Source organism: Neocloeon triangulifer, unplaced genomic scaffold, assembly GCF_031216515.1.
Source record: "Neocloeon triangulifer isolate White Clay Creek 2 clone unplaced genomic scaffold, ASM3121651v1 ptg000014l, whole genome shotgun sequence".
Lineage (NCBI taxonomy): Eukaryota > Metazoa > Arthropoda > Insecta > Ephemeroptera > Baetidae > Neocloeon > Neocloeon triangulifer.
This window is the reverse complement of record NW_026775556.1, coordinates 3,517,018-3,544,841: the sequence shown is the minus strand read 5'-3', so window position 1 is coordinate 3,544,841 and position 27,824 is coordinate 3,517,018. Positions and strand designations below refer to the sequence as shown.

The window sequence follows — 27,824 nt, the reverse complement described above, 5'->3', positions numbered from 1 at the left end:
TCAGACAGGCATTCAGTGAGCTCATGATTAATGCTTTGGGCTAAAACTTTTAAACGTCTTAATTTTATACAGAACCTTATAATATCAATTTAAGTGTCTCATCAAATAAATAATTAAATTTACCATTATGTAATTCAAAATGTGATATTTCATAATTAAAAAATAAAAATAATAATTTCTTCCATTAGAAGTCAATTGAAATGATGCTACGCATTTCTTTAATTTTTTTTATTATTAAATTTTTAGGGATTGTGAAGAATTAATAACGCGTCAATTCCTTGAAACAAAATAGTTTTTATTAAATTCAAGATCAAAATCAGGGAAGACGCCCCATCCTTGTTAATCAATATATGACCTATTTTATTCTTTAAAATTAAATTAAATTACCTTAAATATTATTATCAATAGAAATTATAATGTTTTGTTTAATATTTTAAACAGTTTTATCTCGGGTTCAGCCAATTCGTCAACATTCACGTGATTTGCAATTGAAAATATAACCTTTGCATAGTATAATGATATATAATAAGCTTTGATTATACAATATAATTTTCATCTCCTTAATTACCACAGCTCCCTATAGACAGCAATTCATGGTCTAAACATTAACACGAAATTTAATTTATTTAATTATTGAGTTTAAAATTGCTAAAAATTATCAACTGGAATCAGGTTTGATTTCTCGAGGTACTTGGATCAGGCAAGTGGCGTGTTTTCTTTGTTCATTTGAGCACTAAATTTGTAAAAAAATCAAACAATTACAGAGAAGGGAAGGGAGGAAAATTTAAATAGTGCAAGGGAACAAAATTCAGTCTAAACATATGAGAAATGGAAATGCTGGAGTGCGCCTTTTTCACAAACACAAAAATTAGGCCATTCTCAAGAGGTGAGAAACTGAAATTTTTCAAAAGAAGGGAAGTTAATGTTGTAATAATTTTTATTCCGGAAGAGCCACTAGCCAAATTAATTTGGAAAAAAACATAAACCTGGGCGGAAATGAATGTGATTATTCCAATCCAGAAGATAATTGACAACGTTATTGGAATTATTGCCTGCCGAAAGTGGCAGTTGAGGAGTATTGAAAAAAATAACAAAACATTGAGACACATAATTCCAACTTTGTCCTTTTGACGAAAGGTACTACACAAGAAAGTGATTTATTATCTAAACAGACAATGCTCAACACTGACCATGCTAGGAGTGAAATAGAAGCGTGTTGGTTTTCTGGATTTCTCTCTCGTAACAGGAATAATGAATTCAATTGCAAATCCAATCAATATGTTTTGAGTCATCACATAGAAACTATCTGCATAGCGCACAATAAGTAACTCACTATACACATTTCAATCAGCCAAATGCAAAACCAAACTTTTTCTTCTTCTCGTAATCTGTGTTTATGGAGCGGGCGAAACTTACAAAAATACAGTCAATTTGTGCAAATCCAAACTTTTCTTTTGTTCCTGTTGTACTCTCGTCGTATTGTAAGAAGAGATTATTTTTTTGTGTAATCATTTTGTATAAATGTGTGAGTGCAGTTGGGGATTTTAAATAATACAGATTGAAACAAGTAATTCATGTGTCACAATGAAAGAAAGGAAACTAATGCAAATATTTAGTACTTTTTATCAGAGAAATGCAGTGCGTGGTGAATCTGACACTCATTCGGCTCTTCCTTTTTCTGTTCGTCTTTTCTGAGTTAGTTCTCCTTAGCCGGGAAAACTGACTGCGTTGGGGCCACTTCCATCAGCAGCTGCAGGAATACTGTCACGCGCTCTGAAATTATTTCAATAAAAAATTTTATGCTTTGAAAGAGCTCCAAATGAGATATAAAAGCCCTCGGTCTGAACCCAATAAACAAACATTTGCAACTAAAAATGTCCATTATTCTGTTTGAAGTTTAACTAAGAATAAATTTTCAAAAACTCTCTGAATGAATTACATCAAATTAAAAAGAGTGATAAATTCCTGATAAATAAATGTCCTGAAAATAGGTTGATTCAAATTTTAGAAAATCAATTATGTACTTTATTCTGCATAATTTTGATTTAGTCGTTAGCTGCATTTAGTTTTCAGCTTTTTGTTATTTGGGGCATAGATTGAAACATTAATATAACATATTATCAGAAGATGCTTTCAAATATAAACCTGGAGGTCTATTAAATTCATATTTAGTCAATGATATAATGACTTAGTCCCATTTATTTATAATCACGCTTTATTGAAAATAAAACTAAAATTATTTTGTATAAAATAAAGTAAGCAACACATAAGAAAATTATGTAAAAGAGGTATTTATTAAAAAAATTAACATATTATATAATTTAAAATATCTAAAGTCATTAACAAATGTTATTGTTAATAATATTAAATTCTTTAAAATAATTTAGTACATAACTAATATTTTGATATTTGTATGTAAATGAAAATTAATTTAATTTATAAAACTCAGAATTGAAAGTGAACGTTTATAAAAAGTACCAAAAAAAAGCATTATACAATAATAAAGAATATTTACCCATTGTTTTGGAGGTGTAGCCAATGTGAACAAATGGCAGATAGAAGACCAGGCCGCTGATGATGAATAAAAGCGCATAGAGGTATTCCAACCTCGGCTGGTCAATGATTGGCGCAATGACCAAGTAGACCGAAATAACTAGCACAACCACGGGTACCACGATCGGAACCTAAAAACATCGAATTCTGTGAGTCCGTCCTTGCACAAACAGTGCCTAATTTCAGGAAAGATTTTTCTTTTATATTTACATTCACTTTTCTAACACAGAGTAAACTAACTTGGAAGAAAAACAGCTTTAGTCTTAACTTTTGAATTACTTCTTCCGCCAAAGGGCTCCACTGAAACTGGCTGGGATTTGAAGCGCACTGAGGTTCAGATCCTCATCTGAGTTTCAGTCGCTCCCCAAGGAGATTTCTTTTACTTATTTTTTATTTTTACGTAAAGCTCTTTTTGAGAATATTTCTAGCTAAGTTTAGGGTCGCTACAGATTGAGATAGATTTTGGCTAAAAATTCGAGTCGCGCTGCTTGGTGACCACGAGGACCACGCTAATTACTTTTCAAGCCACACCGGCTGGCCTGCTCTCACCCAGAGGGCAACTAGAAAACACAACAGCACATCATCATTACAAGGCCCCCCACCCCCGAAACTCCCGCAGCTATACACATTATTTAATTGTGCTCACTTCTTGCAAAGTACATCAATCAAACACACTTAACTTTAGCATCAAAATCCAATGACAATTACCCTCTTTAACTGATATTTGCCAGAGGATTTTTTTTTCAGGAACATTTTTTGTTTTTAAATTTTTATGCCTTGAGAATAAAATGTTGATTATACTTTTACCTCTGTTGAGGATGTGAAAGTATTGGAATAATAGAAACAAACGGTCTTACCTTGTACGGTCTCGGCGCGTCCTTTTTCGTTTTCCTCATCACAATCAGAGCGAGCATGGCGCCGCCGTAGAAAATCCACGCCGTGAAAGAGAAGAAGTCGATCAGAGAGCCGATTGAGCCAGAGGTAACCATTATGATCGCAATCAGAGACTGCAGAAAGTTAGTTTTTGTCAGTATAAATTGATAAAATCTTTGAATCAATTCTTGTTTTATCGAAATGGGAGATGCAAGTTATCACTAAAATAGCCTATTTGATTTAATAGGCAAAAAAAAACTTGTGAAGCTCAAAGTCATCGCGGAGATTTTTAATCCACTTAAAATTTATTTCTTGATTTTCTGCTTCTCTCAAAGTTTCTGAAAAAGTTTTGAAAGTTAAACTGATTTTTTATTTTTGATAAACCCTCTCAATATACTCGTCAGATATCACATTATTTAAAAATCACATAGATTGTTAGAAGCAAAATTAGATCTTTTTACAAAACGATTTTTCGAACTACTATACGAGGTAAATTTTGAAATTAATGATAAAAACGACGAACGAAATTTTAGGGCGTTGCCGGCAAGAGTTAAAGTTAATTTATAACAAGGGAGTAGGCAAACCGCCAACCTAGAGAGATTTATAAATTTTTCGTGCTCACGTGAAAAATGAGTCCAGGTGCTGGAGTGAGTCGCCTGATGTGTACATAAGAGAGAATGTTCATCAGGTGCCCTTCGCGACTAGCAGCAAAACACAGCCTGTAATTAATGATTTTTTTTTTTAAATTTTTCAACTAGAAATATTTTTACTCACCGTCCAGCAGCGAAAAGTGTTCCGTTGGCAGATCCAAATGTGGAAATAGCCACGGAGAGTGGGATTAGCCAAGCCATCACACCCAAAATTAAATTACCAAAAGTCTGGAAAAAATATAATATTTTATTTTATGCAAATTGTAAGAATTAATTATTCAGAGACTCAAATGATTGAAGTTAAAAGCGCAAAACTTTATATTTATTTATACTGTAAATTTTTCAGGGACTAAAGAAATTTGCAACTGAAATAAGAAATAAATAAACATTAAGGAGAAATTTTAAAATATTTCTACCTTCCAGTTTTTGCTAGCCTTTAGAAAAAAAACAAATCTTTTTGAATAAAAGAACATAAATTTTTAATTTAAACCGCTTTTTTTTAGCAAAACATTCCTGGTTGAATAAACTCCAGGCCATTGCATTAAACTAGTCGAGGAGCTAATCTGACAAAAGTCAGGTTAAAGGGATTTGTGATCACTTTTAATTTAACTAAAGTTACTAAAGAATTATATTTTTAATTTTTATTGATAATTAAAAAGATATTTATATAAATTTTTTGTAAAATTTGAAGTTTGAAGTTTTCATCATAAAAATTCTTTACCACCGGTTTCTTCTTATTGAACGTCTTCAAGGAGAAGCGTGAGGCAGCAATATTTTGCACTTTTTGCGCACAAGAGCAAGTGTAATAAATCGATAGTTACCACAGCAACAGCTTCTGACTCCAGAAGTGCATCTGGTGACATCACAGTCAAGTAGGATACGTTGATCAGCACATAGCATATCGTAACCATTGGAATTGCGATAATTATGGACAAGGGCAGATTCCTAGAAAAAAAATGTGTTTGCCAAGGAATTTTTTAGAATAGAATAATTTTATACCTAGATGGGTTTTTGATCTCCTCAGTGACGTAGTTGAGGTTGTTCCAACCATCGTACGCCCATAGTCCAGTGTAAAATGCAGTCGCTATGTCTGACACTGACGCGCTAACTCTTTCTTCAGAGATGGGCTTGAATGGATCACGCAGGTTTTGAGTATTGCCTGCGAAAATACGGTGGGAGTTTTATTAAAAAAATAAAAACGATTACAACAGAAATAAACTTTGAATTTTGAAATTAAAGAATGCAATTAATGTAAATTCTAAAATGTTGAATGTTTTAGAATAAAGAAGGGCAACTCAAATCTTTTTCATTCATTTCCATTGATATTGTGTTTTTCACAGTATTTGCCTGTACATATTCAAATATTTATTATAAACTGTGCATTGAACGATAATTCATCTAAAATTTATTTTTTTTTAACTGTGACATATCAAATAGAGATAAATTAATTCAAAATTCTGTTGAGTGAAATAAATGTATCTTTTATATTAAGAGACGCTCTCAGAAAAATCCATTAATTCCTCGCAACATCTGTTCACATTAATTTTATATGAGTTGCGGACAAGCACGCAAACCAGATTAACGCATTTTTATACATCAATACAACTCTATAAAAAGGCACGTGGGGTTTCGTGATTGTGACAAATCGTTATTTTTCTGTACGATACAAAATCATAAATCGCTATAATAATTTAACGATGCACTCGAATGTGCCGAAAATACTCAAGGGCTGCCGAAGAGCGATCCATTAGACGCGTAGAGGGGCGGCCGGTTTTTGTCAATGAGAAAAAGGGTTGTCGCCCAACTCTCATAAAGCACTCCCGTTCTCACTTCGCGAGACAGCTCCTTCGGCTGGCGTATGAGGTTATTGATTTCTGCAGCACATTTCTAAAATTAGGCTTCCCCGTGAGAAGTGAATTGGCCCATTTCGAGACGCAGGCCGTCTCCAGGCAACTCTAATGAAATTACGATCTCTACCACTTTATATCTCAGACAAACCGAGAGAGCAGTTTGCACGCGTTGTTATCATTTGCTTCTGCGGCTTTGTTTGTTCTTTTACGGGCCATTTGTTGCGGTTTAGTGAAACGACCGAGCCGCGAAAATCGGCCATGTGCACAAAAATAATCAGCAAACTGGCGATTTATTATTGCACCCGTCGACTTAAAAGAAAATGTTGTTAAATTTTTAATTCTTGCAAATAAAAAACTAACTAGAAAATTAGATCTATAGGTAAACTCAAACAGTTAGCTTCTATTTTGTGGTAGAATTTCACGATCGAAGGTTGATTCATGGTGATTTGAATTTAAAATTGGCTTTTCCTTGATGGGTTTTTGTGAGTTGCTTATTGTGTCAGAAAAACAATATCCTGCTCTAAATAATTTTTCACGAAAAATTGTTAATTTGGAAGAAAATATTTTTATAAAATTGATTGTTGTACTATTTTTGTCAAAATAATTTCGAAAATAATAAACGAAATCAACAAATGAATTTCCATAAGTTTTATGTTATGCTTCAGGCTAATAATTTCCAGAGCAACTAGAGCATCATTCACGATTTGTTTTGAAAAGCAACGGAGCCGCGGGACAGTTGAATAATCCAATCCACCCCCGCAACCCGCAGACAGAATCTGAAAGCTTATAAATAAACTGCAAAGCTGCTGCAAACTTGTCGTCGTTCAATACAGGCCACTTTGTGGTGCGAAAATGTGGGTCTGTGTGTCAGATGTGCGGCCGGGACCAGCCAACCGAATCCGCAGTGCACCGGGGGCGCCTTTTCCACCCCCGGCTTTGGAGCGAAAAATCGATTCCGCCGAATGACGTCACCGTCCTGATGCAATTCAACGGCAGCGTCCTTAGCTCATTCACTCCAGCCTAGCATGTGTGTTTATTTTTATTTTATCGCCCACGTGCTCGCGGCTCGTGCGACTTATTTCGAGGCGAAATTACTTTTAAGTTCATGCGTGAGGATAATCGACTCTCCCTGAAAATTTCATGAGCTGCATTCCGGACAAAAATTTTCGGATGGGAAATTTTGTGAATGGAAAAGGTTTGCATGTCCGCGAGCCAAGTGTGTGCTTTTCTCATTTCCTTTTTCATATTTACTACAAAGCACGTGGCTTCCATTTGGCTCATGTCACCGCTTTTCACTACCGAAATACACTCTTGCGCTCAATGGGAAGCAACGAAATGGTGTGCGTAGCTTTTGGGTCACTCTATAACTGCTAAAACTTAAAACGCTACATTATTTTGTATGTCGAAAAATTAAATTTATTAATAATGTAAATTTTTTAATTTGTATTAAAAAGACCTGTAATTAAAACATTTAAAAAAGAACAATATGAAAATAAAAAAGCAAAAAGATTGAAGAAAGAAAGTTATTACCATTAAGAAGGCCTGTTTGTAATTTGCTAAATTATGATTTAAATTGGATAAACAAGTACGTAATGGTCGATGCTGGGTGGTATATAATTTTCAAACTGAGTATCCCTCTGTAAATTTAAATGTAGATAGGAAAAAAATTATTTTAGTGTTCAACTTAAAGTTTAACGCGAAAAAATTAAATATATTTTTCATTATTCAACTTGAGAGTATTCTTAAAAAATGAATAACATGCACGAAAATTCGCATAGTTGCTTCAAACTTTACATCTTTATACATAAAACTTTTTTCAGATAAATTTATATTTATTATTTTAATATAAATTATTTTAATTCATCCAAAACAATGATTTGCCACAATTGTGAAACAATCTCTTCCGGATGGAGCAATGCAGTAATAAATGCAAAATCGTTTCACTGATCTGCATTTTGCACGGGTCGTTAAACCAATGTGCAGATTGAAGCTCGAGTTGATTACGATTCGGTTCAATGCTCGATTTCACGCTCGCACTCACCTTCCATCAATTTATACATTCCGCCGCAGATGATGACGAAAATGGCAACCATTTTCGCAGCCGTGAATACGTTCTGCACGCCCGTTGCCAGGTTCACGCTGTAGCAGTTGATCACCAGAATCACAACTGCAACAATAAACATAAAGTCAATGGCGATGAATCAACTCATGTGTATTCCAAATCGGTAACAACGGCATGCCATAAAATCAAAAATTTATTCCCACGTGTTGTCCGAGTTTGTTATTCACGCCTTTCTGAATATCTCTTTATCTCCCTCTTTACTACTCTATTTTTTATAACCCTTTCTTTTTTTCTAAAAAATTCAGATCTATGAAAAAGAACAATCCACACCATTTCTTAAATTAGCTATTTTTTTTTCTAAAATATCGTAAAATAAAAATTAATGCTAAGGAGCATATTTTTTTATTCATTCATTATTTAACACCATTTTTAGCAGTTTACCTGCTCTTTTTTTATTTCACCTTTCAATTTTTAAAAAAATTTTTTGAGAAAAATTCTAGAAAATATCTACTTAAAGTCTGAAGATTGTGAGGCAAAAGAGTAAGCACTGGAAATAGACCCTGATCTCAAAAATTTTATGCATGACCGTGTTTGTGTATTTGGAAAGGCTGTGGACTGTGTGCGTCGTTTTTTTAACCGCCCAATATCTCAAACCGCTGCTGGATTTACGCATGACAAAGAGCAACACTATGCTCTACAGGAAAATCTCTTTTGACGTCAGCGTAAATCTCTTTTGAGATGAATAAGGGTGATGAAACTACGCAAGTTGGGAAACTATAAATAGAATAGTAAAGCAATAAAAATTGTAAATTATAAATAAATACAGCTTAATATAAATTGATTCATTGAAATCTCTTAGCAAAAATGATATCATATTATTTTATTGACTAATTCATTATTAATTCATATATTCATTATTAATGGCAGGTACATGTCAAGTCCCAGAAGAAAGAGTCAGAGTCCATGTTTATGATAATATTTATATAATTGTTTGAATGTCTTTTTCTATTTATAGTAAATATTAGTATCCAGATTTAGTGTTATATGTTTTTTATGTGTAAAATGCAATAAAATGTATTAAATCTAATAAATTAAACCAAAAAATTAATAAAATCAGTATATGCTAAGAAAATTATAAATTTGTTTTAAATTAAAAAAAAATAGGGTAAAACCCTATAATAAAACTATAAAATATATTAAACATATTATTATTTAAAATGTTTTTAATGCTTACAATTCTAAATCCAATTTGAATCAACGCTATTTCAGCTTTTCTATTTTTTATCTAGATCTGCAATAATTTACACCTCTAGCGTGTCCATTTGCGATACAAATCGACTTCAAGAATAACCAGAATACTCACGAATGATGAGCACAGCAACGAGTTTCATGGCCATTCCAGGCGGTTCGCAGTCGCCGACGAACGGCTCGACGACGTACTGTCCGAAGCTGAGGCTGATGATGGCCATCTGTGATGGCTTCAGCACTAGCGTGGACACCCACGAGAAGAGGAAGGCCGGCAGCGGGCCGAATGCGTCCATGAAGTAGGCGTACTCGGCACCCGAACTCGTGTTCATCGTGCCCAACTCGGCGTAAGCGAGGGCACCTGCCAAAAGCGCATGGAAATTTCACATTAAATTGGAAAAACAAACTTTTTTCTTGTTTTTGCAATAGTTTTATTTTTTTAAGCATAGGAATAAATTAATATAAAATACTATTAATTACTACAATTATGACAGTTTTCAATTATTGTATATTTAATGATTTCAGGTGGAATCTTCAGGAAAATAAAAAAAATGGAAAATTATGTAAAAACAAATTTGATTTTTTAAGTGGTAAATTTAAAACGCTTTCCTGAACGTTGATTTCTCTTGTGATAAAAAATTGAGTAATATGAAAATTTTCATGCATATTATGAATAAAAATTAAAAACATGTAAAAAATCCCCTGAAAATAATGGAGAGGTTTCTTTCTCATCTCCGGTCTGAACACAATTATCTTAAGCCTCCGAGCCTCCTCTCTCCTTTTTTTAAGCAGGATTTCATTTACCACCTCCAGCTTAGCGAGATATAAAAACTAGAAACGAAAGCGGCGCAGAAACAGTTAAAAAACAATAACCATTTTCGTTAATAACACGGCAGAGGAGCCAAGTCACGATTATCATCCCCCTCGCAAGTTTTTGTTCGTCTTTCTTGTGCTAAATTTAGCAGAAACAATCGCGCTCCTCTCGAGGGCGAAAAGCAAAACGCCCACAAGACCAAGTTAATGAAAGTTTATGAGCTGCATTCAAGAGGGAGAACATTTCCAGCCGTAGATCATCTCGGCAGCAAAGAAAACACGCACATTTATTTGTCTGCTTTTGTGACGCAAAACGCAAATGGCTCCCTTGTGGATTAGTTTTGTCTGCTCTAACAATTAGAAAGGCTTAAGATTTTTTATTTAATTGGAAATAATTATTATATATTGTTATATATCAATCATTTTTAAAGGCTGTTTTATCCAATTTGAGGCTAACTTTTATAGATACAAATAAATTAATTTCAATTAAGATTAATTTTTTTACATAACTTCTTAAGAAAAAGTTTAACATTTAAATTTTCACTGTGGATTAATTTTTAAATAATCTTGCAAATTATGTATTTTTTTTTAAATCTTTCTACCGCAGGTTTGTTATCCTGAAAAAAATTTCAAACAACATATCAAGGTACTTTTGAAAGATCATAATTCACTTTTTAATTTAAAATTTATCCTACAAATTGTCAGTATAAGTTCAAAGTTGTCCAAGAGACAAAAAATTATGCAAAGATAAATAACAATTTATGTTGTAACATTTAGCTTTCACTTCTTAATGATAAAACTAAAATTCTTGACACGAAATAAAGCCCAACTCGATGTCAATAAAGGTCCGCGTGCACTGTTCAAGGCGGATGAGTGGGATGAGAAATTCTATTTTCGTTGATCGTCAAGATTTCACTGCCACTCTCGCTCGCGCTCGTCCTCAAGCCCACCGGGGTCCTCGACCCCTGCAGCATTTCATGTTATTTCTGAGAGACAAAAGGAATCCACCTGCAAGTGGCGCCACGAGATTTGTCCCCAGAAGTTTGCTTTGTTGGCTCACTGGGAGGCAATAAATAAGCCGCAACGGTGGAGCAATTTATTTTTTCGCGAAATCCCGCCGGCGAAATTCTACTCATCTTTGTTTCTCACCACGTTTTGCGACGAAGCAATAAAATCGTGCGTGCGCCACCCCCGGGCCAGTGTTATTATTGGGTCTATATTATGACGAAGGCCGTAAAACTATTTGCAAGGCGAGAGTGTAATTTACGTCATACTTTTTATGACTGCATCAGAATCCATGGTGTTTGTCCTTTTCAGTTTTTTCCATGGCAAAGAAGACTCATTTATAAAATTTGGACAAAACAATCGAATCGTCATTGGTGCCAAAAATATAAAAAATGAAAGAAAATAATTTTTCTGGATAAAAAATATTAAAGGATTATGTACGTATAAAAAGATTTAATTTCATTTAATACTGATCGATGTCAAAGTAAATTTAATTAGATATACAGACAAATAATTTAAATTATGTGCAGTTAGTGGATGTTTTTTTTAAATAAAAATTAATAAGTGCATTAATAATTATGTATGTAAAGAAAAATTATTTTGGTATCTAAAGTTTTATTTTTTATTTATATATTATTATTTTATTTTAATAATTTTTTTAAGTAATAAAAATTAATATAAAATTTAAAAAATATACTAGTATAGCCATTTTAATTATTTTTTGCTTATTGTATAAAGTAAATGAACATGACAATTTTTACTTATTCCTGTGAACAAGACTTCTATGGTATTCGTGTTGCTCAATTTTAAAATTATTAAAAAAATGTAATAATTTATCAAATTGTATATCTAATTGAAATAGAAAAAAAAATAATCCCTCGCGTCACAAAGGAAATAAACAAAAAGTATAACATTGAATATTTTAAACAAGTGAATATCACAGTAGGTGGTAACAATTTAAGAACAACGTAGGAGCAAAATTAATAGCAATATGTTAATCATCAAGTTGAAGGTCAGCAGAATGCAACCGGGCATAATTTTATCCTCCGCCGAGCCAAAACCACCTCAATTCGCCCTAGTCGCTGCCAACAGGCAATCGAAAGTTCCACCTTGAGTGCGAATTCCTTCACTTGAACTTGACAACAAGGAAAATTTGCGCCCATTAATAAACGGTGCTTAGCCTTTCTGTGTGAGGCACTTGGCTTTTCACAAAAGCGGGGCCAACAGAACGTGTTCTGGGTGAGAAGAAAATCAAGCGCAGCATGGATGGCGTTTGAACCCAAGCGACACCAAAAACTACTCTTGATCTTGGAAACTATTTTTGAACTATCTGCGCAACAGTCTCCTTCTTGAGCGCAGATGAGATATGAAAATTTTAAATTTGGATCAGATGCATTATTTATTATAATTTTGACTGAAACGAAAACAAAATATTTTAAAATAACATTTTTGCCATGAAAAAGTATGTTAAGTTGTGTTCTTTTTCCACTGTACATATGTAAAGAACACATGTTTACATTCCTGAAAAGCGCAACAAAGTTGTCGAACACAACTGTTGTTGTTGTTTTTCGAAACGCGCAGCAGGTGAATCAGGGTGTTTCGAAATCGGATCACAGAAGAACAGCCCTGCCCGCCGCCGCTTTATTGTTCTCAGCCTAATCGAGGTGCCTTGAAATTGGGCTACACAATATGCATGTGGGTCACAAAGGCAGCTAGGTTAGACGGAGATTTTTATTCGCATCCGATGATGCAAGTAGATGCTGGTATAAACCATCCAACACACACGTGGGTGCTATAATTAAAGTGGCGCAGCTCGCGACGACCGAGCGAAATGTGCTCCGCCAGACTTGAGTTTTACGACTTCATTTGCGGCCAACGAAAGTGTAATTTTATACTTTTCGAGAAACAGTTTGAAGAGGTGTACTCATTTAAAACTAATGGTGATTTACTTATTACACCAACGAGGAAATTTATGTTATCGGCGACCAACCCCTACCCCAAGAACAGGTATTTTTTATTTCTTGAGAAATAAGAAATAATTTCAATATATGTGAAAATGGTATTTTAGTTCAGCAAATCATAATTTTAATATCTTTTTTTGCCTATAATATTACATGGGATAATTAAAAACAACAATTAAAAAAAATATTTATTTAAAACAGACAGGCAAAATTAATTGAGTTTTTCTTATTTTTTTTCTTTTTTGTCGACGTTAGGTTTTGTTTAATTTTTTCACAAACATTTAAAATAATTTAATCGTAAGGAAATAAAAAGTAAGTTTAAAAAGTAAAAAATATGGGATCTGGAAATTTCATTTTTAAAGTTGATATCTTTGTTTTGAGATCACAATTGCATGAAGTAATTTAAATTTAAGATTATACAATTTTTCCTATGCTTCATAATTTAATAATTATAAAAATAGGTTGCAGCTTAAAACGCAACAAAATAATTTTTAGAAATTAAATGACTGTGGTTAAAAGCTCGATCGTGTTCCGGAAGTGTGATAAGTTTTTGTTATATTTTTTGTACTCACCTAGCAGCGAGAGTACACCACACGCAATCCAGATAACGAAACTAAGGCCGACAGAACCAGTTCGATCTAACACTCCTGTCGGCGACACGAAAATTCCGGACCCTGCGAGACAGACGAAGAAGTGACAAATTTATTGCAAATGTTTTGGCGGTGAGAGAAATGCAAAAGGTCAATGCAACGTGCCAGTGATTTGCATTCCGTCGCACAAGACAATTGACCCGATTTTTATTCTGAATTATTATATTGTGTTTGTAAATGACCCAGAAAGGGACTCTCTTGCTTATATTGCTACAAACAACAAATCATACTCGTCTATCTTGGTAATACGCAACCCGGTCAACACAGAAATTTTAATATTAAATAATAAACTGTATTAATTTAAAAAAGAAATAAAATTTTATTTAAAAATATTAATAATTTATTCAAAAAATAAATAATAATTTCTATACAAAAATTTATAACAATTAAGTTTTGTAACTTCTTAATCATTTTTTTTTTTAGTTTCAGATGAAAAATAATCTAATTAAATTCAACGTTGGCAGATTTATGCAGGAAATATATAATGCTTAAAAAAATTATGGAAATTGCATTATGACGGATATCGACGAAATTTTGAGAGATTTTGACGCTTCCAAACTCACCTATCATGGTCCCGACAATTAAAGCCACCCCACTGAAGAGTCCCAGCCGTCTCTTGAGGTGAAGAGTGTCATCCTTAGCTGACCCCGGCCCCTCCAGCATGTGTTCCTGCCCCTCGCCCTCCGCCCCCGGCGGGTAGGTCGTTCCGTTCCCATTCCATTGAATTGTTCCTGTTGGATTCCCTGCTGCGGCATCTGGAACACGTGGAGATAAAATTTATTAGATTGTCAGATTTTTTAGCCTTAGAAAGAGAAGTTAGGCAACCTGCTGGACATGACTTTGCTGCCGGTTGTCTATCAGAATTCCAGGCAAATATTTATTCGTTTATTTTTTACTATTGTTTTCATATAATTTTCTATTTTAACTTATATAAACTTACTCTTTTTTATTATGACATTTTATTGCCAAATAAAAAAATGTGGATTTTTATACTTAAGGACGTTAAGGAAGTTTCTTCACGATTCTTATGCAATTGTGATTTTTTGTTCTACTAATTTAATATTTCTTAATTTTCAGGCCTAGTTAAAATTGTATCAGTATCTAAAAAAAAAAAACACTACAATGTAAATTTAAAAATTTAAATGATGAAAGTAATATTCGTTTTCTCTGCGCATGTTTTTAATTTATTTCCATTTTTATCATTGCAATAATTATTTGGTTGATTTCTTACGAGTAATTTCGTAATTATATATTTTTCAATTCAAAAGAACGGCGCCAAGTTACTTGTTGCGAGAAGTATTTGGGTTAGTTTTAAAGCGAGACGTTTGGAAAAAAATAGTGAAGCCGATTGTAAAAGAGAATTGGTTGCAAGGTGAAGCAGGGGCTTAAAATAAGACTCTCCGTCAGTGTCGCCGTTCCTATGAGCTAATCGGCTGCGGCGCTTGAATTTTTCTTCAAGACTTCTTACGAAGTTAAACCCATGTTTTCTTTTGCTCAAGAGAGAACGAGGAAAATAAATTTCGTAATTTTCAGTTCACAACTATTCCTATTTACCTAAAGGGAAGCAGGAAATTAAAGTACAAATTTTTAATTATTAATAAAATAAATTATTATAATTTTTCAATTTAATAAATCAGGAATAGAATAAAAATGAAAATTTAATTTTGAAAATGATAAAAATATTTTTTTATTTGATTGCTGGTGCACTTGAGGAAGACAAAATGTGCTCTTCAAGGTGACCTTAACTATTTTTTTGAGTAGTTTTGTCCTTCTTGAAAAGTTTGATGCTATTTTTTTTTAATATTAAACTAAATATTACAAAATTCACAATTATCAAAATGATATTAATTTATGATCGACTAATTGAATAAAAAAGTCTGAATTTTCCGGATTTTCACCTTTGGTTTCATTGAAGGCGAGAGAGACGAGGGTGTCGAGGCCGTTGGACTTTTCGAAAGGGGGCGCGTCGCTGGTTAACTGGATTGAGTGTTGCGAGCCACAACAATGCAGAATGGACTTGGAAAGCGTGTCTTTCATTCTCCGCCCTTGAGCTTGCAAGGGCCCCGACGACACTCACGAACCGACTGACGGAAGACGTGTGTTCGGCCGGACAAACCAACTGTCGGCCGCCGCGAGAAGCGCGCTGGTCTTGTGACTTCGCGCGGCGCCTGGTACGCAAATAGCAGCGCGGCTAATTTCGGCGGCCAGAAAAGCTCCCCTCGCGCGGCCACCGACTCCTCACCCGCTTTTGTTTTAATTGACAGTAACCAACGTCATTTTTATAAATGATATGAATTGTAATTCTTACAATTTATAAAGTATAATCTAATTATATTTTTGTGATTAACAAATGCTTTAAGATTAAAATTTCTATTAAATTTTTTTTGCCAACTGACAGTTAAAAAATTTTACTGAAAGTACTCATTTTTAATAATGGACAGATATTTTTTTCAATCATAGTAATGTAATAAGTATTCCACGGAGAAAATCTTTTAACACTGACTGTATAAATTTAATAATTGTAATTTACATACATCCTCAGTGGAATATTGAGTTATTGGAGATGCGTTTGATTGAATTTTAAATTAAACCATAATATTATATTATGTTAATTAAATTTTAGATGTGTTAGTTTTGAAATATAGATTTTGATCATATCACATTCAAGAATTTTATGTAACAAAAATGTATTTAATCAGCTTAAAATTAATCAAAATTTGTTCAATTTAATTTTTACTAAGCATGCAGTAGGTGTTCCTCCTGTTTAATATTTGACATGATAATTTCGCTTTGCAAAAATAATTACAAACTTATCACTTCGTTATTTTTGGGAAAATAAAATAGCAATGAAATTGATTGCAAATGGACTCGTCCATGTTTATATTTCTCATTTGTCAAGAGCTGCTTAAATATTAACCAGCACGCTCTAATAATAATAAAACAGATCGATTTTCATATAAATTTGGCATTAACATTTGGAACAAAACGAGCGCCTCGCAAAATTCGAGCGGTGTCCGTTGTAAATGGAAGCCGTAATGGATCTGTTGGCAGCAGAACAAGTGGCATCCCAGAGTGCACAATAATAATAATAATAATAATGATGCCCCGTCAAGTTGTTTGCACACACACGTTCAAACATGGAATGTACAAGTATATATTCTCTATCATGCATTTGTACACACAATATTTGCGAATACCTGCCTCGGACAATGGCCAGGAATTCCTTTTATTTGTTTGTTTGCACGTACGCGGTTTTCTTGCAAAACAAAATTTCTGCCATATAATTTACGACGCTCTTTGTTCATTTTGCGGATCAGAGACAGAAGAACTAAATTATTTGGCAACTTGAAAGTGCGTGACTTTGCGAAAAGGACTATTATATTATTCGCCGCCGCGAGTTTTACTGCTCGGCAAGTTTAAGTCGACTCAAGCGGAGTTATGTTTAATTTTATGAGTGCTGTTTGCGTCGATTCGCGGAAATAGGGTCGGACTCTTTGAAATGGGTTAATAGCCTCGGGTGGATTAGCTTGGCAGTGCTGATTTTTCATCCAACGACGGGTACTTTGTGTTTAAAATTTAATTACTTTTAGCAGATAAATTTTTTAACTTATTAGAGTCTCTTTGTTGTTCTGATGAATCAGAAATTAAGAAAATAAAATCTTTTTTATGAATTGTTTTTAAAAAATTCAAATTTTTGAATCAAGTATGATTTCCGTAATTTGAATTCATTAATCATATGGAAACGTAATTTGACTACTGGTAATACGTCTTCTACTGAATAATTTATTATTATTTTTGTTTAATTAACAACTTATTAATATCAAACGACTCCACATAAAATATTTGCAATTTTTCCTTTTTTGGATGATAGGATAAAATTAGCAGTCCAAGAAAAATATAAATAATTAACTAATGTTTACAATTATAAAATGATAAAAAGTTCAAGCTGTATTATTTATTTGTCTATTTTCCATTTTTTATATGTATACAATTTATTTCATATTTATTGGATAAGCAATCATTCAATTCACTTCTTTGATTACCTCAGTTGGTAAACAGACTAACAAATTTTCTCTTTCTCGCTGTTGACGTTTTTATTTTAATTGCAGATGGACGCTGAATGGACTCTCTGCCGCCGGTTCAAATAACACGGACGATTCAAACCTGCCGCGTGAGAAAGAGCGGCGAGAAAATAAAGAAAGCTTCTGTGAACGCCGTGGTCATCACGTAGCCACGGCAAAACTCATCATTTGTTGTTTGCATCTCACGGCCAAGGGTTAAAGAGGAGCACGAAAATATATTCAGACAAAATTTAAATGTCATTTTGAATAAATCATCCAATGACAGGAGGGACGCTTAGCTAAGCCTCGAACATTGTAAAAAACGGTTGCATCTTGAGTTTTAAGCATTCAAACTGGTAGCAAATGAAAAACAAGGGGTGAACACGTGCCAAAATGAAGCAAGACCATCAACTAAAGAAACCAGTGGAATTTTATTAAAAAATTATGATGGTTTTGGTTTAGAATTTCAGATTTTTTTTTAAATTATGACATTTTTTATCGTCTATATGTATTGTTTTCAAAGAAATATTCGTGTATGATCAGGCAAGTAGGTCGGTAAATGGAACAGATACAAATTTTAATTTTAACGAATTATAAAAATTAATTATTAATAATAATACCATGGAAATGAGGAGATCGGGCTTTTCCTCGTTGCAGAAAAATTGTTTTTTATTCAAAAACAAATGGCTCACTTGAATAAAAAACAATTATTCTGCAACGAGGAAAAGCCCGATCTCTTCATCTCCATGATCATCTCCTCGAGTGTCAACTTCTTCAAACAAATAATAATATCAACACATAATTTTTACAGAAAAATAATCATTAGTACTAAAACAAATATTAATAATGTAAGACGCAGTATGTGCATTTAGCAATAAGAAAACTACATAAAATACAACCTTTCCTTGGCGAAATTAATTTGCAATAATCAGAATACTGCGTAGTTTCAGTGTACAGCTTTTTTGCAGCTGCTAATTTTATGTTAGTGCAAAGAGGAGACAGATATTTCAGCCCAGTTTTCCTTGTTTGGTCAGCATAATGGATGAAATATCCACCTGAGGATATGCAATTAAGTTATGAATGGCAGGCGAGCCTCCTCGTCCTCAATAAGGTGAGCCCATTATTTTCTTCTGTTTAGACTTTCCTTGTGGTATTTATGTGCATTTTTAAACATTTTAAACGTTTTACGAAATTTTTAAAATTATTTTTAAAAAGGAAATAATTATGATTTATTTTGTTTGAAAATATTCCTTTAAAAGTACATAAAGCTAAATGATATGTATATTTGTTGAAAAAAATTTCGAGCACATTATGCTCTACAGTGAATATATTTGTGAAATATGCTATACCTAGGTATATTTGAGTTTGAATTTGTAGGTAAGCCAAATGAGGCAAATACAATTATTGATAAGAATTTAAATAAATTTAAATCAGAAATGATCTAATTTCAACATAATTCTATCCTCCATCAATAGAGCTATGAGTGGCTATATATATTTTGCTCAAAAGCAGCATTTTATAGAAAAGTGGATAAACTGAATAACTGTTACTTTCCTCCTCAGCTCTGGCGAGACGAAATTGATTTTTGCGAGCAGACCCGCAGGAATTTTCCTCCTCCCTCGCAAAATGTCAACGTCAGTGGGAAAAGCTCTGCAGCAAAACTTTTTGCTCCTTCTGACGAGAGAGAATTTGTTGCGGCGCCACCGCTTTTCGCAAATATATATATAAATTCTGCGACGACTAGGAATAGAGAAGTTTGTTTTTCGCTTGCGGAATAATTTGGGCATGTGGGCCTTCGGCGGCCATATAAAGACAATGCGCCCTCCTCCACTTTGATAAGCGTCTCTCTTGCGTAATAAAAACACCACGCGTGATTCCCTTTGATATTAAAAGAGAAGACGACGGTCGTATTTCTGCATGGCCCCTAGACAGCCAGACTGTATATTTATTCGGACAGCAATATATTTGATATTCGCCGTCTCAGAGTGACCAGATAAAACTTTTTATCCTTCATCAACAAAATTTCACTACAAAAATTTCAATTGTTTTGCGGCATTTCCTGGCCACATGTGAAATGAATAATTAATAAAACAGATCTAACGAAATTAATATTTAGAGATAAAATTATTTGTTCATTTATAAAATATTTATTTCAAGATTGTTCGAAATGTAAACTGTTAATGAAATATAAACATTTGTCAGCTTGTGCAGAGGATGTATTAAAATTGTGACTTGATTTATTTATTATGCCGTCCATTTTCCAATGATAATTCTTGCAATGACGTATTTTCTTGTTCCTCTATAATTAAGTCCCACCTCAGAACAAATTATAACTTTTGCATTTTCGCAAAATAGCACATTGTCTCAACAAACGTGTAAATTTATGTTAATTTCTATTTGTCTCCAATGCCAAATGGACCTGCCTTTACATCAATTACGATTGTCTAGACAAAATAAATCTTTCACTCTGTCTAGTGCTGTGACATTTGAATAGAATACTGGGCGAGTGAGTCACTAATTCATAAGTTGCGATCATATTTACTACAAGCAAACTCTATACAAATTGTACACATATATATCCCCTCCTTGAGGTCGGCGCGCCTCTCACTCATAACTTAATTGCACGTTCCTCAGCTGGCACTTTATAACCTCAGGTGTATTTCGACAAGGGCACCGGCCAAAGGAGGAAAACTTGCAACAAAATTAAAACTCTCGCTTTTGCATTATTAACAAAATTGGCTGCCAATTATGCAGCATTGATGCAAAAAAGTGGTACATTGAAACTGCTCAGTTGGATTGTTATTTTACTCTTTTTTCCTTGTTGCAAATTTATCTTGCTCAAGTCCAGTTGTTTGGATTATTATTTTATTAACTGCTGTGGTACTGCTTTAAAAAAAAACTATCAGTGTGATTGTTTGGCATTGATATTAATTATTTTGATTTAAAACTCCAAAAATGCCCCTAAAAATTGAATTAAATATCCTTACAAACTAAATTTGGAAAAAAAATTATAATGAGCTTAATTCCAAGGAAAATTCCAGGAAAGGAAAATTTGGCGTTTACAGTAGGTAAAAAAGCATAAAGTTATTATTGAAAATTAAAATTCCAGTCAATTTGCACAAACCTCCAGTAAGCTTGGTGTCTGCGTCAAGGACAAAGGAAAAAAAATTAGCGCAAAATATAATTATTTCTTATTAAGGCACAAATTATTTTGCACTGATTTTGAGTTTTGTGCTCAAATTATTCCAAATAATCTCAGCAGTTGCGTGCAAAGCGTTCCTCCATGATGGTGTGTGACGCAGGAGAGCTCGATTGAATTGCGCCGTGGGAGCTGCAAACTTTTCAGAGCGGATTAAATGCAAAACCAAATTGATTGAAAATGATATCTTATTTAATCTCTTTGTGACAACTTTTGAAAGTCGCTGACAATCACAATCTAATAGGATAAGCTTAATTGAAAAATATCAGATGGGAATTCATCTGATTGAATTTGACGTTCAATAATGAAAAATCAAAGGTTTTATTCCAATTTACTTAGGTATTATGGCGGTATTTTGAATAATTTTGAAGCTACAGAATTTTAAATTTATTCTTAACAAAAGAATGCAATCTGGAATTTGAGCAAAAATAATGCACTATAATTTAGTAAAATTTAACTTGCTAGCGTATAATAGCAGATCCACTTTGTTCTCGTCCCTAGTATTATTTGGTATATGAGATTATTGAATTTATAAAATGCAATTTATTTTAAATTTAATGTGTATTTTAGGAAATAGAATATAATGTCTAGCAATAACTCCCACGAGGGATGTTGTTATAACAATCATACAATACATTAAAACATTTGACATTGGATAAAAATTTTATTTTTTAATTAGAAAAGGTTTTTTTATTTTTAAAATTTTTAGGTTTCTAAAATTTTCATAAAAATTGCAAAAGTAAGAAAATTAAAAATGAATTGCATAAAATTGTAATAAAAAAAAATGTAATAAAACAAAATTAATTGAAAAACTAAATATAAATTATCAACAATTTAAAAAAAGTATTAAATTTAACACAATTGCTTTATACACTGCATCTGAGTGCATAAGGATTTGAGCATCAAATTAATTTAATCACTCAAGATTCTCATTCGCAGCCTTCGCGCCTGATTTGCACGTTTTCCCCTAGTGACCCTCGCCGCCTATTGAAACAACTCGCCTCGATTCGCCGGCGCAATTTCCGCTCGCAATCAGCCTAAGTGCTACCACATTTAACCCTTGCACCCCCAGAGGCCGAGCACATACCTTATCCTATTGGTCGCGCTCATTTGCTCGTTGTCCTAATTGGACTTATTGCTGGTCGCGCGAGAGTGCAATAAGTTCTCGTTGACCAAGAGAGAGTGACAGTCGCCGGATGCAAAACATTCGCGCAGACCGAGTGAGACGAAGACAAAATTCAAGTAAAGTTGCAATCTTGGTCGACTTGTTTTATAATTTAATTAATTCCTTCTTTTTATCTCATTTTAATTAATTAAAGATTAAACAATTGAATAAATGGGATTCAAGGCATATTTTATACAGAATAAAACCCGTGGATTAGCCCCGTAAAAATTTAATTGCACGCTTTATTCCACAAGCTTGTTTTTGATATATTGTTTTTTTTTTAAATTCTTAAATCTAAATACTTTGCTTAATTTTTTAGTCTTTAACAAAGTTAACATTATAATTAAAAAAGAAATGGAACTTTTATTTTATTGATTTTAAATTTATATAATAATAAAAACAATCCAGAAATGCTTTTTTTAAATAAAATTTTAATTTATAATAATTATATCAATTATTTATAAAGTTTTAATACATTTCTAAACCAATATTAAAATAAGTACGAAAAAATGCTCTCTTCCTGACAACAACAACATTTCTTTCCAAAGCCGATTTGCCTGCTACCGCTGAAAATTACGAGAGATATTTATTCCTTCAGCAAACATCCATCCATTTAATTAGTCAGCTTAATTCAGTGAGTTACGGTTTGTTTGTTCCACGGAGCAATAATTGGTGACGCGTTTCACAATAATTGGTGCCGCGCGCGCGAAAATATCCCATAACTTTCCAACTGCAAATGCAAGAGCTCCACTAAAACACTTTTCCATTTGCGAGAGGCGCCGGGAATTTGATTGAGCACAAAAAGCTTTTTTATCTTTCTTTCCGCCGTCGGATTTGGCATTTCGGTCACGATCGGCGCGAACGAGAGAAAAAGGCCGGCCATTGTTCAACAAAACTGGATCGAACTCTGCGTCGCCAGAGGATTGTATTTATATTCGTCGAGTGCGAATAAAGGAGCCATTTGACTCTCGCCGGCCGGACACCGTCTGCATTTGTTATAGCGAGTCATAGGTTAGTTACAAAACAATTTATCAGCAAGTGAAGAGGGGCCACTCCACTCGTCTCTTGACATTTGGCTCTCGCAGCTGGATGACCGACATTCCAGCACGCAGTTTATTTCTGGCCTTCCAAAAGTTACCAGAATATGTGCAAATTTTCATGCATTTTATTTACACCAAAAATTGTTAAATTAATTCAAGTGAATTATTTTTTATTTTGGAGTTAATCAAACACGTCTTATCATAGTCCGCAGGTTAAAATTTCAAATAATAATAATAAAAGTAGCTTTGTACCGCTGTTTGATCTAAAATTCACTAAATTAATTGAACTTCAATTAGACGTCGGCTGAAATAACTTAATGCCCAGAATTTCAAACATAAAAGACGCCAATAAAAATCTGTACATTTGAATTGGAAAAGATATCAATATCAAATGATTATTTCAAAATGCAATTAGTTTTGGCTAATTAATAATATTGCATAAAAAATTGCAATGCTACGTTTGTAAGGTGAAAGTTGGAAAGAATGAAACATCATTAATAATCATGATTGCTTTTAAAAATCGTGGAAATTACTTTTTTCTGAGTAAATCACCTTGGATGAAATTTTGTGAAGATTAAAATACAAAGTTGGAATCTTAATCAAAGCATTTTGTAATTAGGATGATTTTTTTTAGATTTGATTCGTTTGGAGTCATTGTTGCATAGCTTGAATTGAATCTAAACTTTTCTGAATATTTTTAATTAAAAAATTAGTCATTGACTTTTCATAAGCTTAGAACTTTCAAACGGAAGTTAGAATTGAGGTAAAATATGTCTTGTGTTTGCCAGACCGCACTAATCTTAACCGCAGATACACTCTTATTAAAAGAATTGGCAGCCGCTCGATGCCATCCCGTTTTCATTTGCGCAAAAAAGTGGAAAGCAGGAAAGTCCGCTCCAAAAGCAAAAAACAGGACACCCATTCATTTCGGCCGAGACGGAATCTCATCATTGCGTCACGTATGTATTTGCAATTTAATAATTCCTTTGGCGTCTCCTCTTATTAAAACAAGGCCGTGACGGCGAGGAAAGCAAATTTGCTTTTTAATTATCAGCAAGAGCCACCGCGCTAATTGCCAGGAGTGAATGGAAAGGAGGAGGAGCACGTAACTATTTACTCTACGCTCTATAGAAAAAAGTATTTGTGTTCACAACAAGAGCGGCTGCTAGTGGCCGGGCGTGTAATATTGTCATCGGCTTTTCGACCCACGCTAAGGTAACTGGGCGGCTATTTTGAGCCGGTGTCTCGGATTTTGGGACTGCTGCTCACTCCACTGCGGCACCAAAGCGGCCCGAAATCTATCGATCCCGTCGACACTCCAAACATATTTTTTTTTCTTTCACTCTGCCGCAATGTGATAAAATAATGGAGGCGAAACGCGTTACGCGGGTCCATTATATACAAAAGCCGTTGACAAGTCGGCTTTTTACAAGATTTATGTATACGCTTGCTCTGGAATAATAATGGACGAGGAAAAATTAAATGGTGAAATCGGAGTGTCACGACCACCCAAACTGGCTGCTGACAGATGACATTTCTTGTCGAGATTGCCAACAAATGCGTAAATGCTGAGCGAACAATCTCGAATGTGTGTAAAATAAGAAAATTATTGCAATTTAATAAAAAGAACCGAGAAAAATTAATTAAGAGATTTTTACTTCATTTATCTGAATGCACATAATAAGAGTTCAAAATATTTGCGGGTTAAAAAAAATTAATGCATAATTTCCTTTTTTTCTGGACTCTATTTTGAAACAAATATAAGGATAGGTAAATTACATATTCGTGCTTCTAGGAAATAAAAAGAAAGGAAATTAATAAAATTTTTATCTTGACACTTGTTAAATTTGCCTCAGTGGACATTAATCATTTTGATGTTACATTCCTAAAGAAAAACACGTGGAAAATTGCAAACACAATGACTTGTGTGTTTAGCAGAATCTCAAATTCCCTCGATGAATTGTATGAGAGACTTAAAATTTTATGTTTCGCTTCAATATTTTACTTAAAAAAACAACATCGCTGATCATTTTCAGAAACACCAGAAGAAAAATACAAGAAAGTCTCATGAAATTCAATGAGGTAAACCGAGTTTCAATTATACAGAAATGAATTCCAATTCAATGCAACAAAACTGACTTTTTTGTTTTTGAACAATAGTTAACGTTTTTCTTATACAAACCACAACATAAAGAATTATTCTTTGAAATTATAATATTTTGAACAGGTCAAAGGCTGAATTAATAATTTTAATACCTTAATATTTTTCAGTTTAACGACAGGTAAATAAAATTCGGTCTTTTGGCTTCGAGGACTAACACAAATTCAAGCCCCTCTCTATTCGTGCAGAACCAGAGATCGCTGTAGATTCGGTGCACGCTTACGCACTCATTGGCACGGTGAACAACACAACTGTAAATCTGCAATGCAAATTGTTGAGTCCGTTGTCGCAGAAGCCGCTCAAGTGGCTCGACCAACGAAAACCCATTAGCAGGGCGGCGAGATGGTTGATGAAGTTTGCTTTCCGCGTGTGCGAATTTCGCGGTGGCGCTCGTGCAAATACTGCTGCAAAAGGGCGATGCTTCCGACTGCACGTAGGCACGCACACACCCCTTTCAAGAAACACACTTGCTTTTCCGCGGAAAGGCCCGAGGCGTGAAAAGCGGACAAGTGGGCATGTAAAAAAAAGAGTGACAATAGAAAAAGGTGTGAGTAAGGAAATTTACTCTTGTAGTTCAATGAAAAGAATTTGAATAATTTTGAAATCGCGATTTAAGCTGTGCATCTCAACATTTGAGGATGAAAATTTTGATCATGAAAACAGTTTATAACTCATTTTTTTCCGAAGATTTATTTTACTTTGCTTATCTATTATACCATAATGTAATAAATTAAGCAAATTCAACAAGCATTCTGAAGATGGACGCTGTGCAACACTTTTTTAAACTAATTTAAAATATCGATGAAAATTAATTAATATTTACAACTTCATATTGAAAAATGAGTCTAAAAATAAAAATAGTTGAAGATTTTTTAAATATAAATAAGGAATATTACCAAGTTTTAATACAAAATTTAACAATATTATTATTAATTAATTATATTAATTTAGGATTTCTAAAATCTATTAATTTTGAATTACTTTAAAAAGCTTTTACTACTATAAAAATTTTTTAAATTATTTATAAATTTAAACTTTGTAAAAAGCAACTACGAAGAGTTTACTATTAGCGCAATTCGCAAATGTGTGCTAAAAAGAATTATTTAACATTGTTTTTTTTTCTTCTGAAAACGTATTGAAAGAAATTACAATATAAAAATATCTCTGCACTTATGCGTTATTCATTATTAATTAATAGATTGTTAATTCATAACTGTGGTTTCTCCTCACATTATTATTCTTAAATTTTTCAAATTTGCCGTCAAATCTACCTTCACTTGCTTGACGATAGCACGATTTCGTTACTCAAAATAAATCGGAAACTATGAAATAAAAGGATAATAAAGCAACATTATTTCAATTTTATGATGATTGGAAGTGAATGAGGCAAAATTTTGTCAATTTCATTTCTTCCTGTCATTTTGGCTACTGCAGGTAATTTGCAAAAGGCCTTGCTGCCTTCTGAAAGCAATTTGGCGGCAGTTCCAGCCACCGTCGCCTCCTTCAGACAAAGTTGACGTTGGTCGTCACCTTGATTGAGTCTCACTCCTCGTGGCACAGTGAGTATTGATCCTGGGCCGCGCTCAGCCTCTATTGGACCAGCGGCACACGGTCTCTCTCTCTCTTTTGCTCCCACAACGCGAAATCATTGCAAACTTTGCTCAAATAATGCGGACGCACGATTCGCGAAACTCAAACAATAAACTCTGTTAAGGGCTGCTGCGGTTCCAGACAGAGTTCAGCCGTCATACTGTATATGAATGAGGAAAGTTTCTATAGAGATGAAAAAAGGGTAGGCAACCAGCGTGACACGCGGTCAATGATTAATATTCACCAGAAATAAAGTTTTTATCATCTCATTGTCTGCAAAATTTTGAATCATGCAGCTTAGTCATGTTAAGTACAAAAATTTAGAAAAATGTTTCTTCGAAAATTTAAAAAAAAAATATATATTTCCACGAAAGAATCGTTTCAATAAATTTAGTTAAATTCTTAAATTTTTTCATTCTTGCAATTTTATTTTAGTTATTAATTTAGAATTATCAACTTTTTTTGTATTTAAAAATTATTGAAAATAAGTGACTCACCTTGGTGAACATGTCGAGGCATGTCTCGCTAGTTTCAAAATTTTGAGAGTGCAGCAGGCTCAAGAAATTGCTGTAGATGGGCTGATTGTATTTAGCGCCGATCATGACACAAGACAGTCTCAGTGAATCAAAGTCTTAGAGGGACCTTGCCGAAAGAAGACCCCTCAAACGCCAGAGTGCCTTCGCTCTTTTCGGCCGTGGTGCTCTGCTCTGTTCGGAAAAAAACGCGGATTCAACACTTAGAGGAGATTTTTCCTGATGTGCAGGTCTCGAAGGCCTCGAAAGAAGAGTGTTGGTCGGTGGTTGAGTTCGGCACGTTGTTCGGACGTCGGTCGGGTGCGATGTGCTAAGTTGCGTTCGCAAGGAGCACACTACCCTGCCGGCGAATTCGGAGTCGGTGAGACAAGCCGAGCTGGGCGCCTCCGCGAGACATGCGCCGCACGAGCGAC

At 33.7% G+C, this 27,824-nt stretch overlaps 1 protein-coding gene across 3 annotated transcripts; it reads right to left on the bottom strand.

The window, feature by feature from the left end:
* Positions 1-274: 274 nt before the first annotated feature.
* Positions 275-27,824, bottom strand: LOC132200553 (b(0,+)-type amino acid transporter 1). 3 transcript variants are annotated; one of them, XM_059626091.1, is made up of 12 exons: positions 27,376-27,824; positions 14,226-14,417; positions 13,585-13,686; positions 9,352-9,594; positions 7,968-8,093; positions 5,076-5,235; positions 4,898-5,021; positions 4,201-4,304; positions 4,049-4,145; positions 3,411-3,560; positions 2,516-2,684; positions 275-1,773 (listed from the first exon to the last, which is right to left on the bottom strand). In XM_059626091.1, the coding sequence occupies exons 1-12, from the start codon at positions 27,395-27,397 to the stop codon at positions 1,697-1,699; spliced, it is 1,566 nt and encodes a 521-aa protein (XP_059482074.1). In that variant the 5' UTR covers positions 27,398-27,824; the 3' UTR covers positions 275-1,696. The 3 variants fall into 3 exon arrangements, with proteins under 3 accessions (XP_059482074.1, XP_059482073.1, XP_059482075.1); XM_059626090.1 differs by lacking the exon at positions 27,376-27,824 and adding an exon at positions 15,561-15,786; XM_059626092.1 differs by lacking the exons at positions 275-1,773; positions 27,376-27,824 and adding an exon at positions 15,561-15,787 and having other exon boundaries at positions 2,541-3,113.

Coding starts and splice junctions, on each gene's coding strand:
- LOC132200553 (XM_059626090.1), bottom strand. CDS start 15,699: ATGAAAGACACGCTTTCCAAGTCCATTCTGCATTGTTGTGGCTCGCAA. Junction 4,305..4,897: donor AGTCAGAAGCTGTTGCTGTG/GTAACTATCGAT, acceptor TATTTTTTCCAG/ACTTTTGGTAATTTAATTTT. Junction 2,685..3,410: donor ACGCGCCGAGACCGTACAAG/GTAAGACCGTTT, acceptor CGATGTTTTTAG/GTTCCGATCGTGGTACCCGT.